The sequence below is a fragment of the Ornithorhynchus anatinus genome, chromosome 19 (assembly GCF_004115215.2).
Source record: "Ornithorhynchus anatinus isolate Pmale09 chromosome 19, mOrnAna1.pri.v4, whole genome shotgun sequence".
NCBI lineage: Eukaryota > Metazoa > Chordata > Mammalia > Monotremata > Ornithorhynchidae > Ornithorhynchus > Ornithorhynchus anatinus.
Genome location: NC_041746.1, coordinates 17,119,133 through 17,134,179, shown reverse-complemented (window position 1 = coordinate 17,134,179; position 15,047 = coordinate 17,119,133). Strand labels below are relative to the sequence as shown.

The window sequence follows — 15,047 nt, the reverse complement described above, 5'->3', positions numbered from 1 at the left end:
AGAAGCCCGCTTGGGAATCCAGGGGAAAAGGTGATGAATAAGAGATGGGACAACAAGCTTACAGTGCCAGCCACTGTACCAAGCAGTGGGATAAATTCTAGATAATCAGGTTGGACGTAGTCCAGGTCCCCTGTAGGGATCATAGTCCTCACCCCATTTTACAGATGAGGAAGCTGAGGCCCTGAGAAATGAAGTGACTTACCCAAAGTCGCACAGCAGACAAGTGGCAGAGCCCAGACTTCCACTGACCCACACTGTTTCACTGGGAGGAAGGGGCTGATTCTGGAGATGTAGTGACGATTGAACCGACAGGATTTGGTGCCTGACTGAATATATGAGTGGAAGGAAAGAGATGAGTTAGGGATATTGCCAAGGTTGGGGGCTTGTGAGATAGGGACCATGGTAGTGTCGTTAATAGCGACAGCCAAATTGTGAGGAGGGGAAGGTTGAAGTGGGAAGATTTTCCTCCTCCTGTTATTTTTCCCCTGCTTTTCTTAATGTTGTACTTAATTCCTCCCTTAATAACCATTCTCGTTTTAGCATCGCAAAAATGATGCAAAAAATCTGTAGACTATAATCTCCTGGTGGGCAGGGAACATGTCTACCAACTCTGTTATATTGTACACTCCCAAGCGCTTAGTACCGGTGCTCTGCACATAGTAAACACTCTAGGATTAATACGACAAAGGATGTCGGGAATTAATTGGGGAAGACTTGCCGGAAGAGGTGGAATTTTAGCTGGGTTTCGAATATTGGCAGAGCTGGGTGGAGTGAAAACTAGATCGGAAACTTCTTGAGGGGAGGGGAAGACTCCACTGCATTGTACTCTCCTAAGCACTCAGTACAGTGCTTTGCACATAGAAAGCACTCAATACATACCATTGATTCATTGATTTCCAAAGAAGGGAGCTCCAGGCTGTGGGAATAGCATGAAAGGGGGACCAAACTTTTATTTATTATTTATGATAGCATTTGCTATGTGCCAAGCACTGTACTAAGCACTGGGGTAGAAACAAGTTAATTGGGTTGGACAGAGTCCCTGTTCCACATGAGGCTCACAGACTAATGGGGAAGCATCATGGTCTAGTGGAAAGAACCCGTGCATGGGAGTCAGAGGACCTGGGTTCTAATTCCAGCTCCATCATTTCCTGTTGTGTGACCTAGGGCAAGTCACTTAACTTTTCTGTACCTCAGTTCCTTCATCTGCAAAATGGGGGTTCACTATCTGTTCTCCTTCCTACTTAGACCGTGAGCCCCATGGGGGACCCGATCATCTTGCAAGGCTTAGTACAGTGCCCGGTGCGTAGTGAGCAGCGTAACCTAAAAGAGCACGGAGCTGGGAGTCAGAAGGACCTGGGTTCTAATTCCGGCTTCACCCCTTGTCTGCTGTATGACCTTGGGCAAGTCACTTTATTTCTCTGTGACTCCATTTCTCATCTGGAAAATGGGGATTAAGACTGCGAGCTCCATGTGGGATAGGGACTGTGTCCAACCCAATTAACTTGTACTTCTACCCCAGCGCTTCGCACAAAGTAAGCCCATAAATTCCACAGCTATTATTAGTGTTACACGGTCATGTCAGAAGGGAATAACCCTGTCTTCATCAGCCTGGCAGAATGCCCTAGTGTTAAACCTTAATGGTAAACACCACGAGGAATTTGTTAAGAGATAAACAATATTCTTTCCCCCCCCAAAAAGATTACTAAATATTCCTAGAGCCACAAGAGCAGTGGCTATCATCCAAACAGTGCTGCAATTTGACATCGCAGAAAGTTACTTGACAACATCTTTATTAAAGATCGTCGGGGGAAGATTTCGTAGCCTTTCCTCCTGAGACATCCCCTGCCTCCATTTTTTAGCCAAGAAGTTCAGCAAACAAGAAGCAAGAATAAACAGTGCTCAGAATAAGGATTTCAGTTGAATCTCTTTCCCATTTCTCTCAACAGTAAAGAATCTCCCGCAACACAATTCTTCATTCAGAATGTGTTTATATTATCAAACAAAAATATATTTATCCAGCACTGGGCTGTCTGTTCTTAGAGACTGCACATACAAAGTATGCAGTGTTGCATAGCTCAGATTAAAAATCTCCCATTGGGTAAGTAATGTTGCTTGTCTTGTTTCTAAACTAGCAATTCACATAATGTATTTTTTTTTCTTTTTGCATCCTGGACACCAAAGGCTCCATTTGGCTGTTGGAAGATCTGTTTATCATCTAATCATGTTTCATTTTTGAGGCATTTACTTTTTTTTTTTTTTACATGAAGCCACCTTCAAGAATGCAAGCATATGAAATACCATTTTTTAAGTAGTTGGCCTAAGGTAGTTAGGTTTTGGATTGTGGATATTTAATCTTCAGAATGGTCCCAAAATGTCTCTCTTTTAAAAATAACGACCTTGCGATCCAAGGGATTTTATGGAAATGGAGAAGCACAGTAGCATTGCTTATTTTAAATGTGAGGCTGGTTAGCTCTCGAAGCCAAAGATAATGTTATTCACTCTGCACTATCTGGTGCTTAGTACAGCACTTGGCATGTAGTGAATGCTGAACAAATGCCACAGTTACTATTAGAGACAAATCTTTTCTTTTCAGTTTTTCTAAATAACATTTAAGCCCCTACTATCTGCTAAGCAACTAGGGCAGATACAAGGTTAGACTAATAATTATGGTATTGGGTAAGCACTTACTATGTGCACAGCACTGTTCTAAGTATTGGGGTGGATACAAGCAAATCGGGTTGGACACAGTCCCTTTCCCACATGGGGCTCACAATCTTAATCCCCATTTTACAGATGAGGGAACTGAAGCCCAGAGAAGTGAAATGACTTGCCCAAGGCCACACAGCAGAAAAGTAGCAGAGCCAGGATGAGAACCCATGACCTTCTGACTCCCAGGCTCATGCTCTATCCACTGCGCCATGCTGCTTCTAAGATTGAAACCAGTCCCCATCTCACCCAGGGCTTCAATCTACTTTATCCCCATTTTCCCAATGAGTAAACTGATGCCTGGAGAAATTAAAAAAACTAGCTCGAGGTCAGCCAACTGACCAGTGGAAGCAGAATGGTCTTAGAGGAGTAGCGTGTTCTAATGGATAGAGCACGGGCCTAAGAGTCAGAAGGACCTGGGTTCTAATCCCAAGATCTGCCACTCATCTGCTGTATGACCTGGGCAAGTCGCTTCACTTCTCTATGCCTCAGTTACCACATTTGTAAAATGGGGATTAAGACTGTGAGCTCCACGTGGGACATGGACTGCATCCAACCTGATCATCGTGAACCTAGCGGTGTGTTCGGTATAGCGTCTGGCTCTGTAAATTTATGTCATCACTTATTAATCATCTTCCACTGGATTACCAGGCTGACGTCTTAGCAACATCATCCTTGTATGTGAGGCAATCTCATCTAACACTTGTCTGCTGGGTGACCTTGGGCAAGTCAGACTTCAGCATAAATAAATTATAAATATGGACGTAAGCGCTGCGACACTGAGGACGGGGCGGGTAAAAGGCACAAGTCCAAGGCCGACACGGAAGGGAGAGGGAGCAGGTGTAAGGATATATAAATTATAAATGTATATTAATGTCTGTCTTCCTCCAAGTGCAAACTCATTGTGGGCAGGGAATGGACAGGTCATAGCTTTGTTGTATTGCACTCTCCCAAGCATTTAGTATAGTACTCTGCACAGAGCAAGCGCTTACTAAGTACCACTGATGATACGAGTTTAGTCATAAAAGGCATCTTGGAGGAAATGCAGTTTTACTAAGGTTTATGTCTCCCACTTGAAGCTTTAAATTTAAATGTGACATTTAAAGTAGCCCTATACAAAGATCCATTTAATAGAACACAAATAGGTTCTGGTTCTGTTTAAAGCTATCTACTGAGATCTTTCTTTTGGGAAAAGCTATTTCAGAACTGTCTTGAATTTCCAGAGAATCCTGTAATTTTGGCATTTTGAACGCTACCCTGCAAAAATTACGTCAGGGCTTCAAGGGTCCTCACCCTCCACAAACTCCTCATAGCCCTGGAGTAACTAAAGAGGAAGATCGCGGTGTTAATGGAGACTACTTCTCACGGTAAGCAAGGGTCACTTCCTTAAATATTGATTTTTAGGACGATTCCATTGTTTGAGGTGAGGGAGGGTAAGAACAATGAGCAAAACCTCCTTGCTTTCTGAGCCAGTGATTTATCTGCTTGCTTCCTAAGGGGTGAAATGGACAGTCCCTTAAAGATTCCATCCCTGGACACCCCTCTCCCACACAACCTCAATCCCCCAAGGTGCATCTAAGGAGAGAAAAGTTTTTCTAAATCATGGGTCTCACTGGGCTTCGATTTGGGGGTGACCTGAAACCTCCGTTATTCTCACTGGGTATTTAGCATCTTTTTGGTTTCACTATTTAAGAAGTTGAATTGATTTGTTTTATATCCTCCCAGCATACTAATAAAGCTTTTTCCTTAAATGCCGATATAAAAGCCCCTGCATCTTCTGCAGGGGTGGGCCGGGAAGGTTATTACCTCTAAAAGGAAGGAGTCAAGTCTGTTTTCACCCCAGAAATCATGACCTAGTGGAAAGAGCACGGGCCTGGGAGTCAGGGGGATTTGGGTTCGAATCCCAGCTCCACCACTTTGTCTGTGTGACCTTGGGCAAGTCACTTCACTATGCTTCAGTTTCCTCATTTGTAAAATGGGGATTCGATACCTCTTCTCCCTCCTAATTGGATGGTGAGTCTTTTGTGAGACAGGGATGATTATTCTGGCCCCTCCCCGGTGCCTACTACAGTGCTTGGCATATAGTAAGTGCTTAACAAATGCCACAGTTATTATTAGGTGTTGTTTATATAAGGCATCTTGGGAGTTTTACAGTAACCAGAAATTGGCCAGTCCGATCAAGCGAGGCAGTCATCATTACCGCCTCTGCACAGCTGTCCTTTTTATTACTATTATCATTATTAGCACCCTGGATTTAAGCACAGGAGAACGGGAACACTATTTTTTCCAAACTGATCCTTTACCAAAAACAAACCAAAGAAACCCCTACAGCCAGAGGATTATCAGAGAAATATATAAATAAGAACAATTGTGGTGTTTTTAAGTGCTTACTATACGCCAGGCACTGTATTAAGCGCTGGGGTAGATACAAGCAAATTGGGTTGGACACAGTCCCTGTCCACATAGGGTTCACAGTGTTAATCCCCATTTTATAGATGAGGTAACGGTGGTTCAAAGAAGTCAAGTGACTCACCCAAGATCACAGAGCAGACAAGTGCCATTGCTGGGATTAGAATCCAGGTCCTGACTCCCAGGCCCCTGCTCTATCCACTAAACCACCCTGCTTCTACCGTCCCAGCCTCTCCTACAGATCAGACACCAGGACTTCCACATAGCTCCAAGTCCACTGACCAAATGCACTATTTCAAGCCAGGGTTCCTCACCGGGGCCTAAGATGTCCTCCTCAAAAAGTTAGCATCTCTTTGTGAGTTTTTTGAGAGTTTTTCGGGGGTGCTGCAGCAGGGAGAGAACTGGAGGGAAACCAGAGCTGTGACAGGTCCCTATCCAAGTGATTTTCTCACCTGCCCAAGGCCCCAGGGTGACCGGCCAATCCCAAGCCTTCCTTCTCCCCGCCTTCCTTCTCATCAAGAATCGGACACCCAGCCACATTCCGACTGCTTCTCTGCCTTCTAATCCCGGCTTCACCACTTGTCTGCTGTGTGGTCTTGGACCAGTCACATCACTTCTCTGGGCCTCAGTTACCTCACCTGTAAAATGGGGATTAAAACTATGGGACATGGAATGGGTCCAACCTGATTAGCATGTATCTACCCCAGCACTCAGTACAGTGCCTGGCACATGATAAGTGCTTAAATACCATAAATAAATACACCCTGAGTGCATCTTTCTCCCTTGATTTCAAGTGTAAGTGAGCAGCACAGCTTCAGTCGGTGGCATTTATTCAAGTCCTTCCTCAAGTTTATGAAAATAAACAAATAAACAGTGGGTTCCTATGAGATTAAATTCGGGAAACACTTCCTTAAAAAATCATCCAAGTGAAAGTTACCATAGGCTAGTTAACAGCAGGTACCAAGCACTAGGCTAAGTGCTGGGATCCCTACAAGATAATCATAACCAACACCGTCCCTGACCCACATAGGGCTCAGAGTAAAGAGGAAAGGGCAGCTAGTTAACAGCATAAGAGGAGGAATGAAAATGAACAGGAAAAACAAAAGTCAATAAGCTCAAAAACACTTCGGTTGGGGGGGGGGGGGGGGGCTTTACAAAAAACATCCACCAAGAAATTTAATTAAATTCCCTGCATAATTACTCTGAATGATGTAAACAGAGATAAACTGACAGGAGTAGATGTACACTCCTTAAAATTAACTATTTATTTAAAAGGATTATGGAGTAGCGAGTCGAAGGGGTGGAACCATGGCTTCTAAAATAATCAAAAGAAATATTACATAGATCGGAAACAGGGAAAAATCAATGTTAGTGAGGTGAGCCACCGTCTGAAGACGAGACAGAATTCGGGCCAGATTCTTGGCCGATCTCAACGCTAGAACTCTGAAGCAACATAGTGCTGAAGCCAATAAATCAAACGCTATCTGGAAAGCACTGAATCCTGACTTACTGCAGAACTTCTGGCTTGAGACTGCTGCAAGAAATTTCAGGAAAATACTGGGTGAGCCCTTAGGAATGCCAGATATAACATCTGGAAATGGCTTTTTGCTCTTGGCCCAGAGAGAGCAAAATTTCAAATCCAGCAAAATACAGACGTGTGGAAGCTAATGAAGCTTATTTTGGTAAATATTGACTTCCATCAGAAGAGACTGAAGAACAGCAAAATAAGTACTGTAAATGAACAGGGGGATGTAGAGGACAAATTTTCTGTCCCTCTAGACTGTAAACTTGTTGTGAGCAGGGAACGTTTCTATCAATTCTGTTGTACTGTACTCTCCCAAGCACTTATGCAGTGCTTTGCACACAGTAAGCACTCAATAATAATGATAATGGTATTATTTTGCTTTGTTGCAAAGCCTTGCGATAAAACAGAGGAACTAGGCCCAGATCAACACCAATGTTACTAGAAAACTGCAGACAATGTAGAGCTGCTAATAATAATGGGGGCATCTGCTAAGTATTTACTATGTGCCAGACCCTGTATTAAGCACTGGGGTATACAAGTTCCCACATGGAATCCCACTCTCAGTTTAAGTGACCGCTAATAAGATGAATGACCCTGACCCATAACATAGAGCTGCTGGGGAATGTAACAGACATATCGTATCGTATATTCCCTCACGCTTAGAACAGTGTTCTGCACATAGTAAGCGCTCAATAAATATCATTGATTGACCCAGTTTGAGTCAATGCCTAAAAACTGGTACAGAGGTAATGAGACTCAGTCGCATTCACCTCCAACATTTTATTAAGCTGAATCCTATTTTCCCCACCATCACTTCCCCCGATATCCAACCAAGATAATTGCTCCAATTCACCCCATCTCATATATTATGATTCTCTCTTTAGACTTCCGCTGAGCCTCTCTCTGATCACTGTCTTCTAATTCTGAAATCTGTTCCAATTTTCTGGTCTCTTTCCATTTCAATCATATTTGAGAGCTTACTCAGTGCAGACTACTGTACTAAGCACTCGGGAGAGTACAACACAACAACAAATTCCCTGTCCACAACGAGTTTACAGTGTAGAGGGAGAGTGACAGACTTTTCACAACATCAGGGAAGACTCCTTTTTGCTTCTCACTGACTTTGATTCCACAGTTATTAACATACATCAAATGCTTCACCTTCCATCGGAGGGTCAATGATTGGTGAAATGAATGAACAGATCAATGCCAAATACTAAGTGTGAGCCCAGCGATGTGATAGAAAAAACAACTATAGTAAGTTCCTTCGGGATAGAGGTCTGAGAAACAATAATAAATTCTGGCCAACAGGAACAGAATCTAAACAAAAATATTCCACCAATACATAGCAAAGATAAATCTGTTCACAGGGCTGGCAAAAGACCAGAAACAAGGGTGGAAACTGAAGTAACAGAAGAAAGAAAATTTCCCTAGAGATGAGACTGGTCCCACATACATTCGTTAAACATTGTAAGGACCCAGAGATTCATTAATACATTGGCCTTGAGTAGGTAATCCTTCCTGGTACTCGACATTTGCCAGGATATTTTTAATTCTATCGATAATTACAACAGGCTTTGCATATCATAACCAAAAAAAATGAAAACACCACCAACAATATTAGCACCTCTTCTCCCCAGAGAAGTGTCTGACGCTGCAACTTCTCTCTCCCGGTTGTTATATCTGTCAGATTTAATAAATAATTATGGCATTTGCTAAGCGCTTACTATGCGCCCAACACCATACTAAGCACGAGGGGTAGGTACAAAATAGATCCAGCACAGTCTCTATCCTTCACGGGGCTCACAGTCTAAGTACTATTTCTAACGACTGTGGGTTTTCCGATGTTCATTCAGGGATGAGTGATATTTGAAGCTTTTCCCACATATCTTACATTCATAGGGTTTCTCTCCTGTGTGGATTCTCTGGTGGCAGAGAAGATTGAAGCGCCGGTTGAAGGCTTTTCCACACTCCTTACAAACATAAGGTTTCTCTCCAGTGTGAATCACCCGGTGGCGAACGAGGGAGGCCATCTGACTGAAGACTTTTCCACACGTGTCACATTTCGGGGGCTTCTTCCCAGTGTGGACCGTCTGATGTGTGATCAGTTGGGACCTCCAACTGAAGGTTCTCTCACACTGGCCACATTTATAGCATTTCTCTCGAGCGTGAAGTCTCTGGTGGGAAATCAGGTTGATTCTTTCACTGAAGGTCCTCTCACATTCCTGGCAAAAGTAGGGTCTCTCTCCGGTGTGAGTTCTCTGATGCTTCATCAGGCTTGATCTTCGGGAGAAGGCTCGTCCGCATTCTTGGCAAACGTAGGGTTTCTCGCCCGTGTGAGTTCTCTGATGTTCAATTAGTTTGGAGTTCTTGCTGAAGGTTTTCCCACATGTTTTACATTCACAGGGCTTCTTTTGAGAGTTTCTGCTGCATTCATCGTCCCTATAAGAGCTCTCTCTCACGGCTGAGCTCAGGACAGAGCCCTCCGCCCGTCCACAGCCTTTCCTCTTTCGGTTTAACGCACAGTAATTCCACAGTCTCATCCCTTCAGGCTGGCTTCTTGACCCACCTCCAGAGCTTTCTCCAAATTCGGGGTCCCCAGGACCATCCTCCTTGAGGCTCCTCGATATCGCTCCCGGTGATTCTCTGACTTGGGGGATGATCTGTTCCGGTCTCCTTATCTCACCTCCTGAGGTGACAAATCAACATCGTGGTATTTGCTAAGTGCTTTACTATGTGCCAAACACTGAACTGAGCCCCAAGATAGGCCCCAGATAACCAGGTCCCACATGGGGCTCACAGTCTAAGAAGGAGGGAGAACAGGGATTGAATCTCCATTTGTCAGATAAGAGAACTGAAGCCCAGAGATGTGAAGTGACTTGCATAAAGTCACACAGGAGTTAAGTGGCGGTCCTGAGATTAGAACCCAGGTCCTCCGATTCCTAGGCCTGGGCTTTTCCCACTGGGCCATGCTGCTTCCTGAAAACTGCCCCAGATGGCTGATGCTGGAAGAAGAGAAACAGCTAAAAGGAAACAAGATCATCAAAAGGAAAACCAAGAGAAGAGACTTAATCAACCTAAAAATAAAACCCCCCTCATCAGAGGTGGTGCCAGCAAAGGGGAGAGTAAAAGTAGACAAGGGGCAGAGATCCTGCTAGGGACAACAGGTGTAACAGAGGGTGAAGATAAAGTCAGTTAAACAGTGAGTAGAGATGAGGTGCGTCAAGGCCTGAGGAGTTTGGGGAGGCAGAAGGGAGCTTGAAAAGAGAACAGTTCTCCGTGTGTCTGCTAGATACTTTTGTACCCAAGATGATGGATACATCCCATTTTTGCCACTGTGCCGGGTTGAATTTGCTCTTCACGGGATGGTCATAGGCATCACCGAACAAACCGACTCACCTTTCCTTCATTTATTCAGTCGTACTGATTGAGCACTTGCTGCGTACAAAACATTATACTAAGTGTTTGGCAGAGTATGACAGACACATTTCCTGCCCACAATGAGCTCACAGTCTAGACAAGACAACCAGCAATGCTGGGCTGAGGGATTCACCCACATGTGACCTGGGGATTCACAACCCACAGGCAGGTGAGCAGTGTGGCCTAATGGAAAGAGCATGGGCCTGGGACTCAACCTTAATCCCTGCGCTGCCGACTTCTAGCTGTGTGATCTTGAGCAAGTCACTTCCATGTGCTTCAGTTTCTTCAGCTGTATAATGGGGATTCAATATGTGTTCTCTCTTCCACTTCAGACTACAAACAGCCATGTAGGACAGGGACTGTGGACTGAGGTCAGAAGAGACAGGAGGCACGGAAGTCAGTAAGGAGGCTGATGCAATAATCAAAGTAGGAAAGAATAAGTGCTTGAATTAACATGGTAAGAATTTGGATGGAGAGGAAAGGGCAGATTTTAGCAAAAAAGACAGGATTTGGTGACAGATTGAATATGTGGGTTAAATGAGAGATAGGTTTGTGAAACAGAGTATGGTGGTACTGCCTATGGTGATGAAAAAGGGGGAGGACGGAGTTTGGGTGGAAAGATGAAGAGTTCTATTTTGGACATGTTAAGTTTGAGGTGCTGGCAGGACATCCAAGTACAGATGTCCTGAAAAACAGGGCAAGTCGCCTAACTTCTCTGTGCTTCAGTTTCCTCAGAAGAAGATTCAATACCCGTTCTTCCACCTACTTAGACTCTGAGCCCCTTGTGAGAGAGGGACTGGGTCTAACGTGTTTATCTTTTACCTACCCCAGTGCTCCGCACAGTCCTTGGCACATAGTAAGCACTTAACAGGTGCCACAGTGGTTTCTATTATTATGAAAGTCCCAGGATGAGGCTTGCCCTAGCCCCGAAACATGTTTGCCATAGCTCAAAAAGTATTCTTCCCTTGGTGGCATTGCCGTGACTATTTTGCTGACAAATCAGAGATAAGAATGGGCAGAGGCCCAGGGAAGACGGAGAGGGAATTGGAAGCGGGAGTCAGATAAGCGAGAGGAGAATCGAGGAGAAGCAACCTGGCCTAGTGGGAAGACCAAGGGTCTGGGAGTCAGAGGATCTGGGTTCTAATTCCTTACTCTGCCACCTGCCTGCCATGTTACCTTGAGCAAGACAGAAAGCCCCTGCCCTGCCAAACTCTATTCCAGCCAAACCAGGGTGGAGGGCTCCAAGTTTGGGATAGAACACCCCTCTAAAAATGCAGAGCAGCTGACTCACTTCTGCAAGCATCCCTCAGGTGCCTTCTACCTTTAGTGGAGGGCAGATTCCGGAAGCACAACTCCATTCCTCGCTCCAGCTGGGCTATCACAGCCGGTTTGGCCGCTGGATATCCTGCTCGTGAAGAAGGAAACGGGATGTTGGAGTCAGTGCTAGTCACAGGGACTCCCCAGTGCTCAGCGCCAGCCCTCTGAAACGGAGACATCCCTGACCGATGGAGCACCCCCCCCCCCCATCTCTTTGGAGAGCAGTTCCAAGGAGGCTAACTTGCAGTTCCCATCCCCTGAACTCAGATGAGGGCAGTCAATTGTATTTATTGAGCACTTACTGTGTGCAGAACACAGTACTAAGCACTTGGGAGAGTACAATGTAACGGTTAATAATAATGGTATTTGTTAAGCGCTTACTATGTGCAAAGTACTGTTCTAAGCGCTGGGGGGATACAAGGTGATCAGGTTGTCCCACGTGGGGCTCACAGTCTTAATCCCCATTTTCCAGATGAGGTAACTGAGGCACAGAGAAGTGAAGTGACTTGCCCAAAGTCACACAGCTGGCGAGCGGCGGAGCTGGGATTAGAACCCATGACCTCTGACTCCCAAGCCCGGGCTCTTTCCACTGAGCCACACTACTCCTCTCTATGTGTAAAACATGCACATTCCCTGCCCAAAATGATCTTACAGCTTAGAGGGAGCTTCCAGTTCTACAGGGAGTCCCGTGCTTCCCTAATACTTCAGGCCCCGGGGTCAAAGACTGTCTGCTAATTCTGTTGTCTTCTACTCTCCCAAGTGCCTAGTCCTGTTCACCGCACTTCATCAGCGCTCAATCAATACCACTGATTGATCAATCGATCAAAGAGGAGCCCACTCTTTTCAGCCGAGGCCAGGTCCTGACCAGCCCACGACAGAACCAACCCCAGTTGTGTTTGCTCAGAGCCCTGGGAGGGAGAGAACTTACCCAGCGAGACGACGTGCCTGTAATTCTCCAACATCGTGTCCCTGTACAGGTCCCGCTGGCTCGGACCCAGGAGTTTCCATTCCTCCCGTGTCAGGTACACGGCTACGTCCTCAAATGTCACCGGCGTCTGAAATGACACCGTCTAGCTGCCCTGGGACTCTCCCACCATGAGCGAGGGGAAGAAGGGTGGAGCAGGGAAGATTTAGGGAAGAAACAAGAGGGCAGTGGCCAGTATAAAGGGCTCTAAATATATGTGCAAGAGAGGAGTAGTGTGGCCTAGCAGAAAGAACCCGAGCCTGAGAGTCAGAAGCCCTGAGTTCTAACTCCAGCCTTGCCACTTGACTGCCGTGTGACCTTGGGGAAGTCACTTCATTTCTTCATGCCTTCTCTCATCGGCAAAATGGGGTTCATCAACTGTTCTACCTCCTTTGATTTGAGCCTGTGGGGCCTGATTCATTCAATAGTATTTATTGAGCGCTTACTGTGTGCACAGCACTGTACTAAGCACTTGGAATGTACAAATCGGCAACAGATAGAGACAGCTCCTGCCCACTGACGGGCTTACAGTCTAAATGAATGAATGAACCTGATGATCTACTTCAGCACTTAGGACAGTGCTTGGTATATAGCTCTTAAAGCAAATTATTTTATTATTGTTATTATTATTAAGGAGCATCCTGGTATAGTGGATAGAGCACGGGCCTGGGAGTCATAATGTCATGGGTTCTAATTCCAGCTCTGCCACTTGTCTATTGTGTGACCTAGAGCAAATGACTTCAACTTTTCTGTGCCTCAGTTACTTCAACTGTAAAATAGGGATTGAGACTGTGAGCCCCATGTGGGACAGGGAGTATTTCCAACCCAATGTACTTGTATGCAGCCCTGCATTTAGTACAGTGCTTCGCATATAGTAAGCGCTTAATAGATACCATAATAATTATTATTATTCCCTGTGGCTTGGTTTCCTCAGCCTTAAAGCAGGGGTTCGATACCTGTCCCTCCTCCTTTGTAAGTCCCATGTGGGACATGGCGATCTACCCCGGTGCTTAGAAGAGTGCTTGGTTACCAAGTATATATCATATACCAAATTATGGTATTTTTTAAGCACTTACTCTGTGCCAGACACTGTACTAAGTGCTGGGTAGGATACGAGTAGATCGGGTTGGACACAGTTCCTGTCCCACGTGGGGCTCACAGTCTCAATCCCTATTTTACAGAGGAGGTGACTGAAGCCCAGAGAAGTGAAGTGACTTGCCCAAGGTCACACAGCAGACGGTCAGCAGAGGTGGGATTAGAACCCATTACCTGTTTAGCTCCCTGTTATCAACTGATGGCATTTATTGAGGGCTTGCTGTCTGCAGAGCACTGTACTGAGCACTAAAGGTGGGAAAGCCTCTCTCCTCCAAGGGCTTCTTAAATCCATATGGGGAGGTCTGGCCCCTTCCCACCTCGATCTGTTTACCACCCTGAAGGTGGAGCCCCCATCTACTCAATCTCCTCCGCTCCACCTAAATGGAGTCAAGAGTGGGCTGCTGTGGACACAACAGCTCGTAGAGAAGCTGTGTGGCCTAGCGGAAAGGGCACAGGCCTGGGAGTCAGAGGACCTGGGTTCTAATCCCGACTCTGCTCCTTGTCTGCTGTGTGACACTGGCAAGTCACTTCACTTCTGTAGTCCTCACTTACCTCATCTATAAAGTGGGGATTAAATCCTACTCCCTCCCACTTGGACTGTGATCCCCACATGGCCAGGGACTGTGTCCGAACTGATTAACACGTATCTACCACAGTGCTTAGCATACAGTTATTGCAAGTACCATAATTACTATTATAGGGTGTGCTGCTCCATAACTTTGGGAGTGGGGAGTCAGGGTAGTGAAAGGACGAGAGAGAGAGAAAATCCAGGAGGCGGGAGATAATGACCCTCAATCAGATAATAGAATAATAATCTGTGGCATTTGGTAAGCACTTACTAAATACTAATGATACTATTACTATTAATAGCGATGTTTAAGCACTTACTATGTGCCAGGCACTGTACTAAGCACAGGGGTGGATAAAAGCAAATCAGATTGGACATGGCAAGCATTGTGCTAAATGCTGGGGTAGATACAACATAATCAGGTGGGCAAAATCCCTGCTTCCTATCACAGTGGGTGGCGGAGAGCTGGTATATTTAGCAGTCCCTGAGAGGGGGATCTTAGTGAGGTTGGAACCAAGGGGCCGTGGACCTCCATTTTCTGGAGTGAAGGATGTCGGGAGGGGATCGAGTCTATGTTGAGAAGGCAGCCATGGGAGCTGGGGGAAGGAGAAGAAACTGCAGCTCACCTGAAAACCAGCATCCAGGACTGGAGCTGACATTATCCGATGAAAGGAAGGACCCTGGGAATAACAGAGCTAAGGGAGGACAGAAGAGTGGTATGGAAAAATCAGCATTTCCTGGCAGCCCCCCTCCTCCACCCCTCACCTTCACCCACTGTGCACAATTCATTCGTTATTTTTCTTTTTTGGTACTTGTTAAGCACTATGTTTCAAGCACTGTACTAAGCACTAGGGTAGATACGAATTACTCAGGTTGGACATAGTCCCCGTCCCATACGAGGTTCACAGTCACTCTCTATTTTACAGATGAGGCAATCGAGGCCCAGATAAGTGAAGCGAGTTGCCCCAAGGTCACACAGCAGACACGAGGCGGAGACAAAATCAGAAGCCAGGTCCTTCTGACATGACATCTCTCCTCCAAGA

At 45.6% G+C, this 15,047-nt stretch overlaps 1 protein-coding gene across 1 annotated transcript; it reads right to left on the bottom strand.

Annotated features, from left to right (window-relative positions):
* Positions 1-8,384: 8,384 nt before the first annotated feature.
* Positions 8,385-14,697, bottom strand: LOC100075169 (zinc finger protein 184-like). Its single transcript, XM_029047614.2, has 4 exons — positions 14,631-14,697; positions 12,306-12,432; positions 11,352-11,465; positions 8,385-9,329 (listed from the first exon to the last, which is right to left on the bottom strand). Exons 1-4 carry the CDS (start codon positions 14,661-14,663, stop codon positions 8,464-8,466), a joined length of 1,140 nt encoding a protein of 379 aa, XP_028903447.1. The 5' UTR covers positions 14,664-14,697; the 3' UTR covers positions 8,385-8,463.
* Between the last annotated feature and the right edge of the window lie 350 nt (positions 14,698-15,047).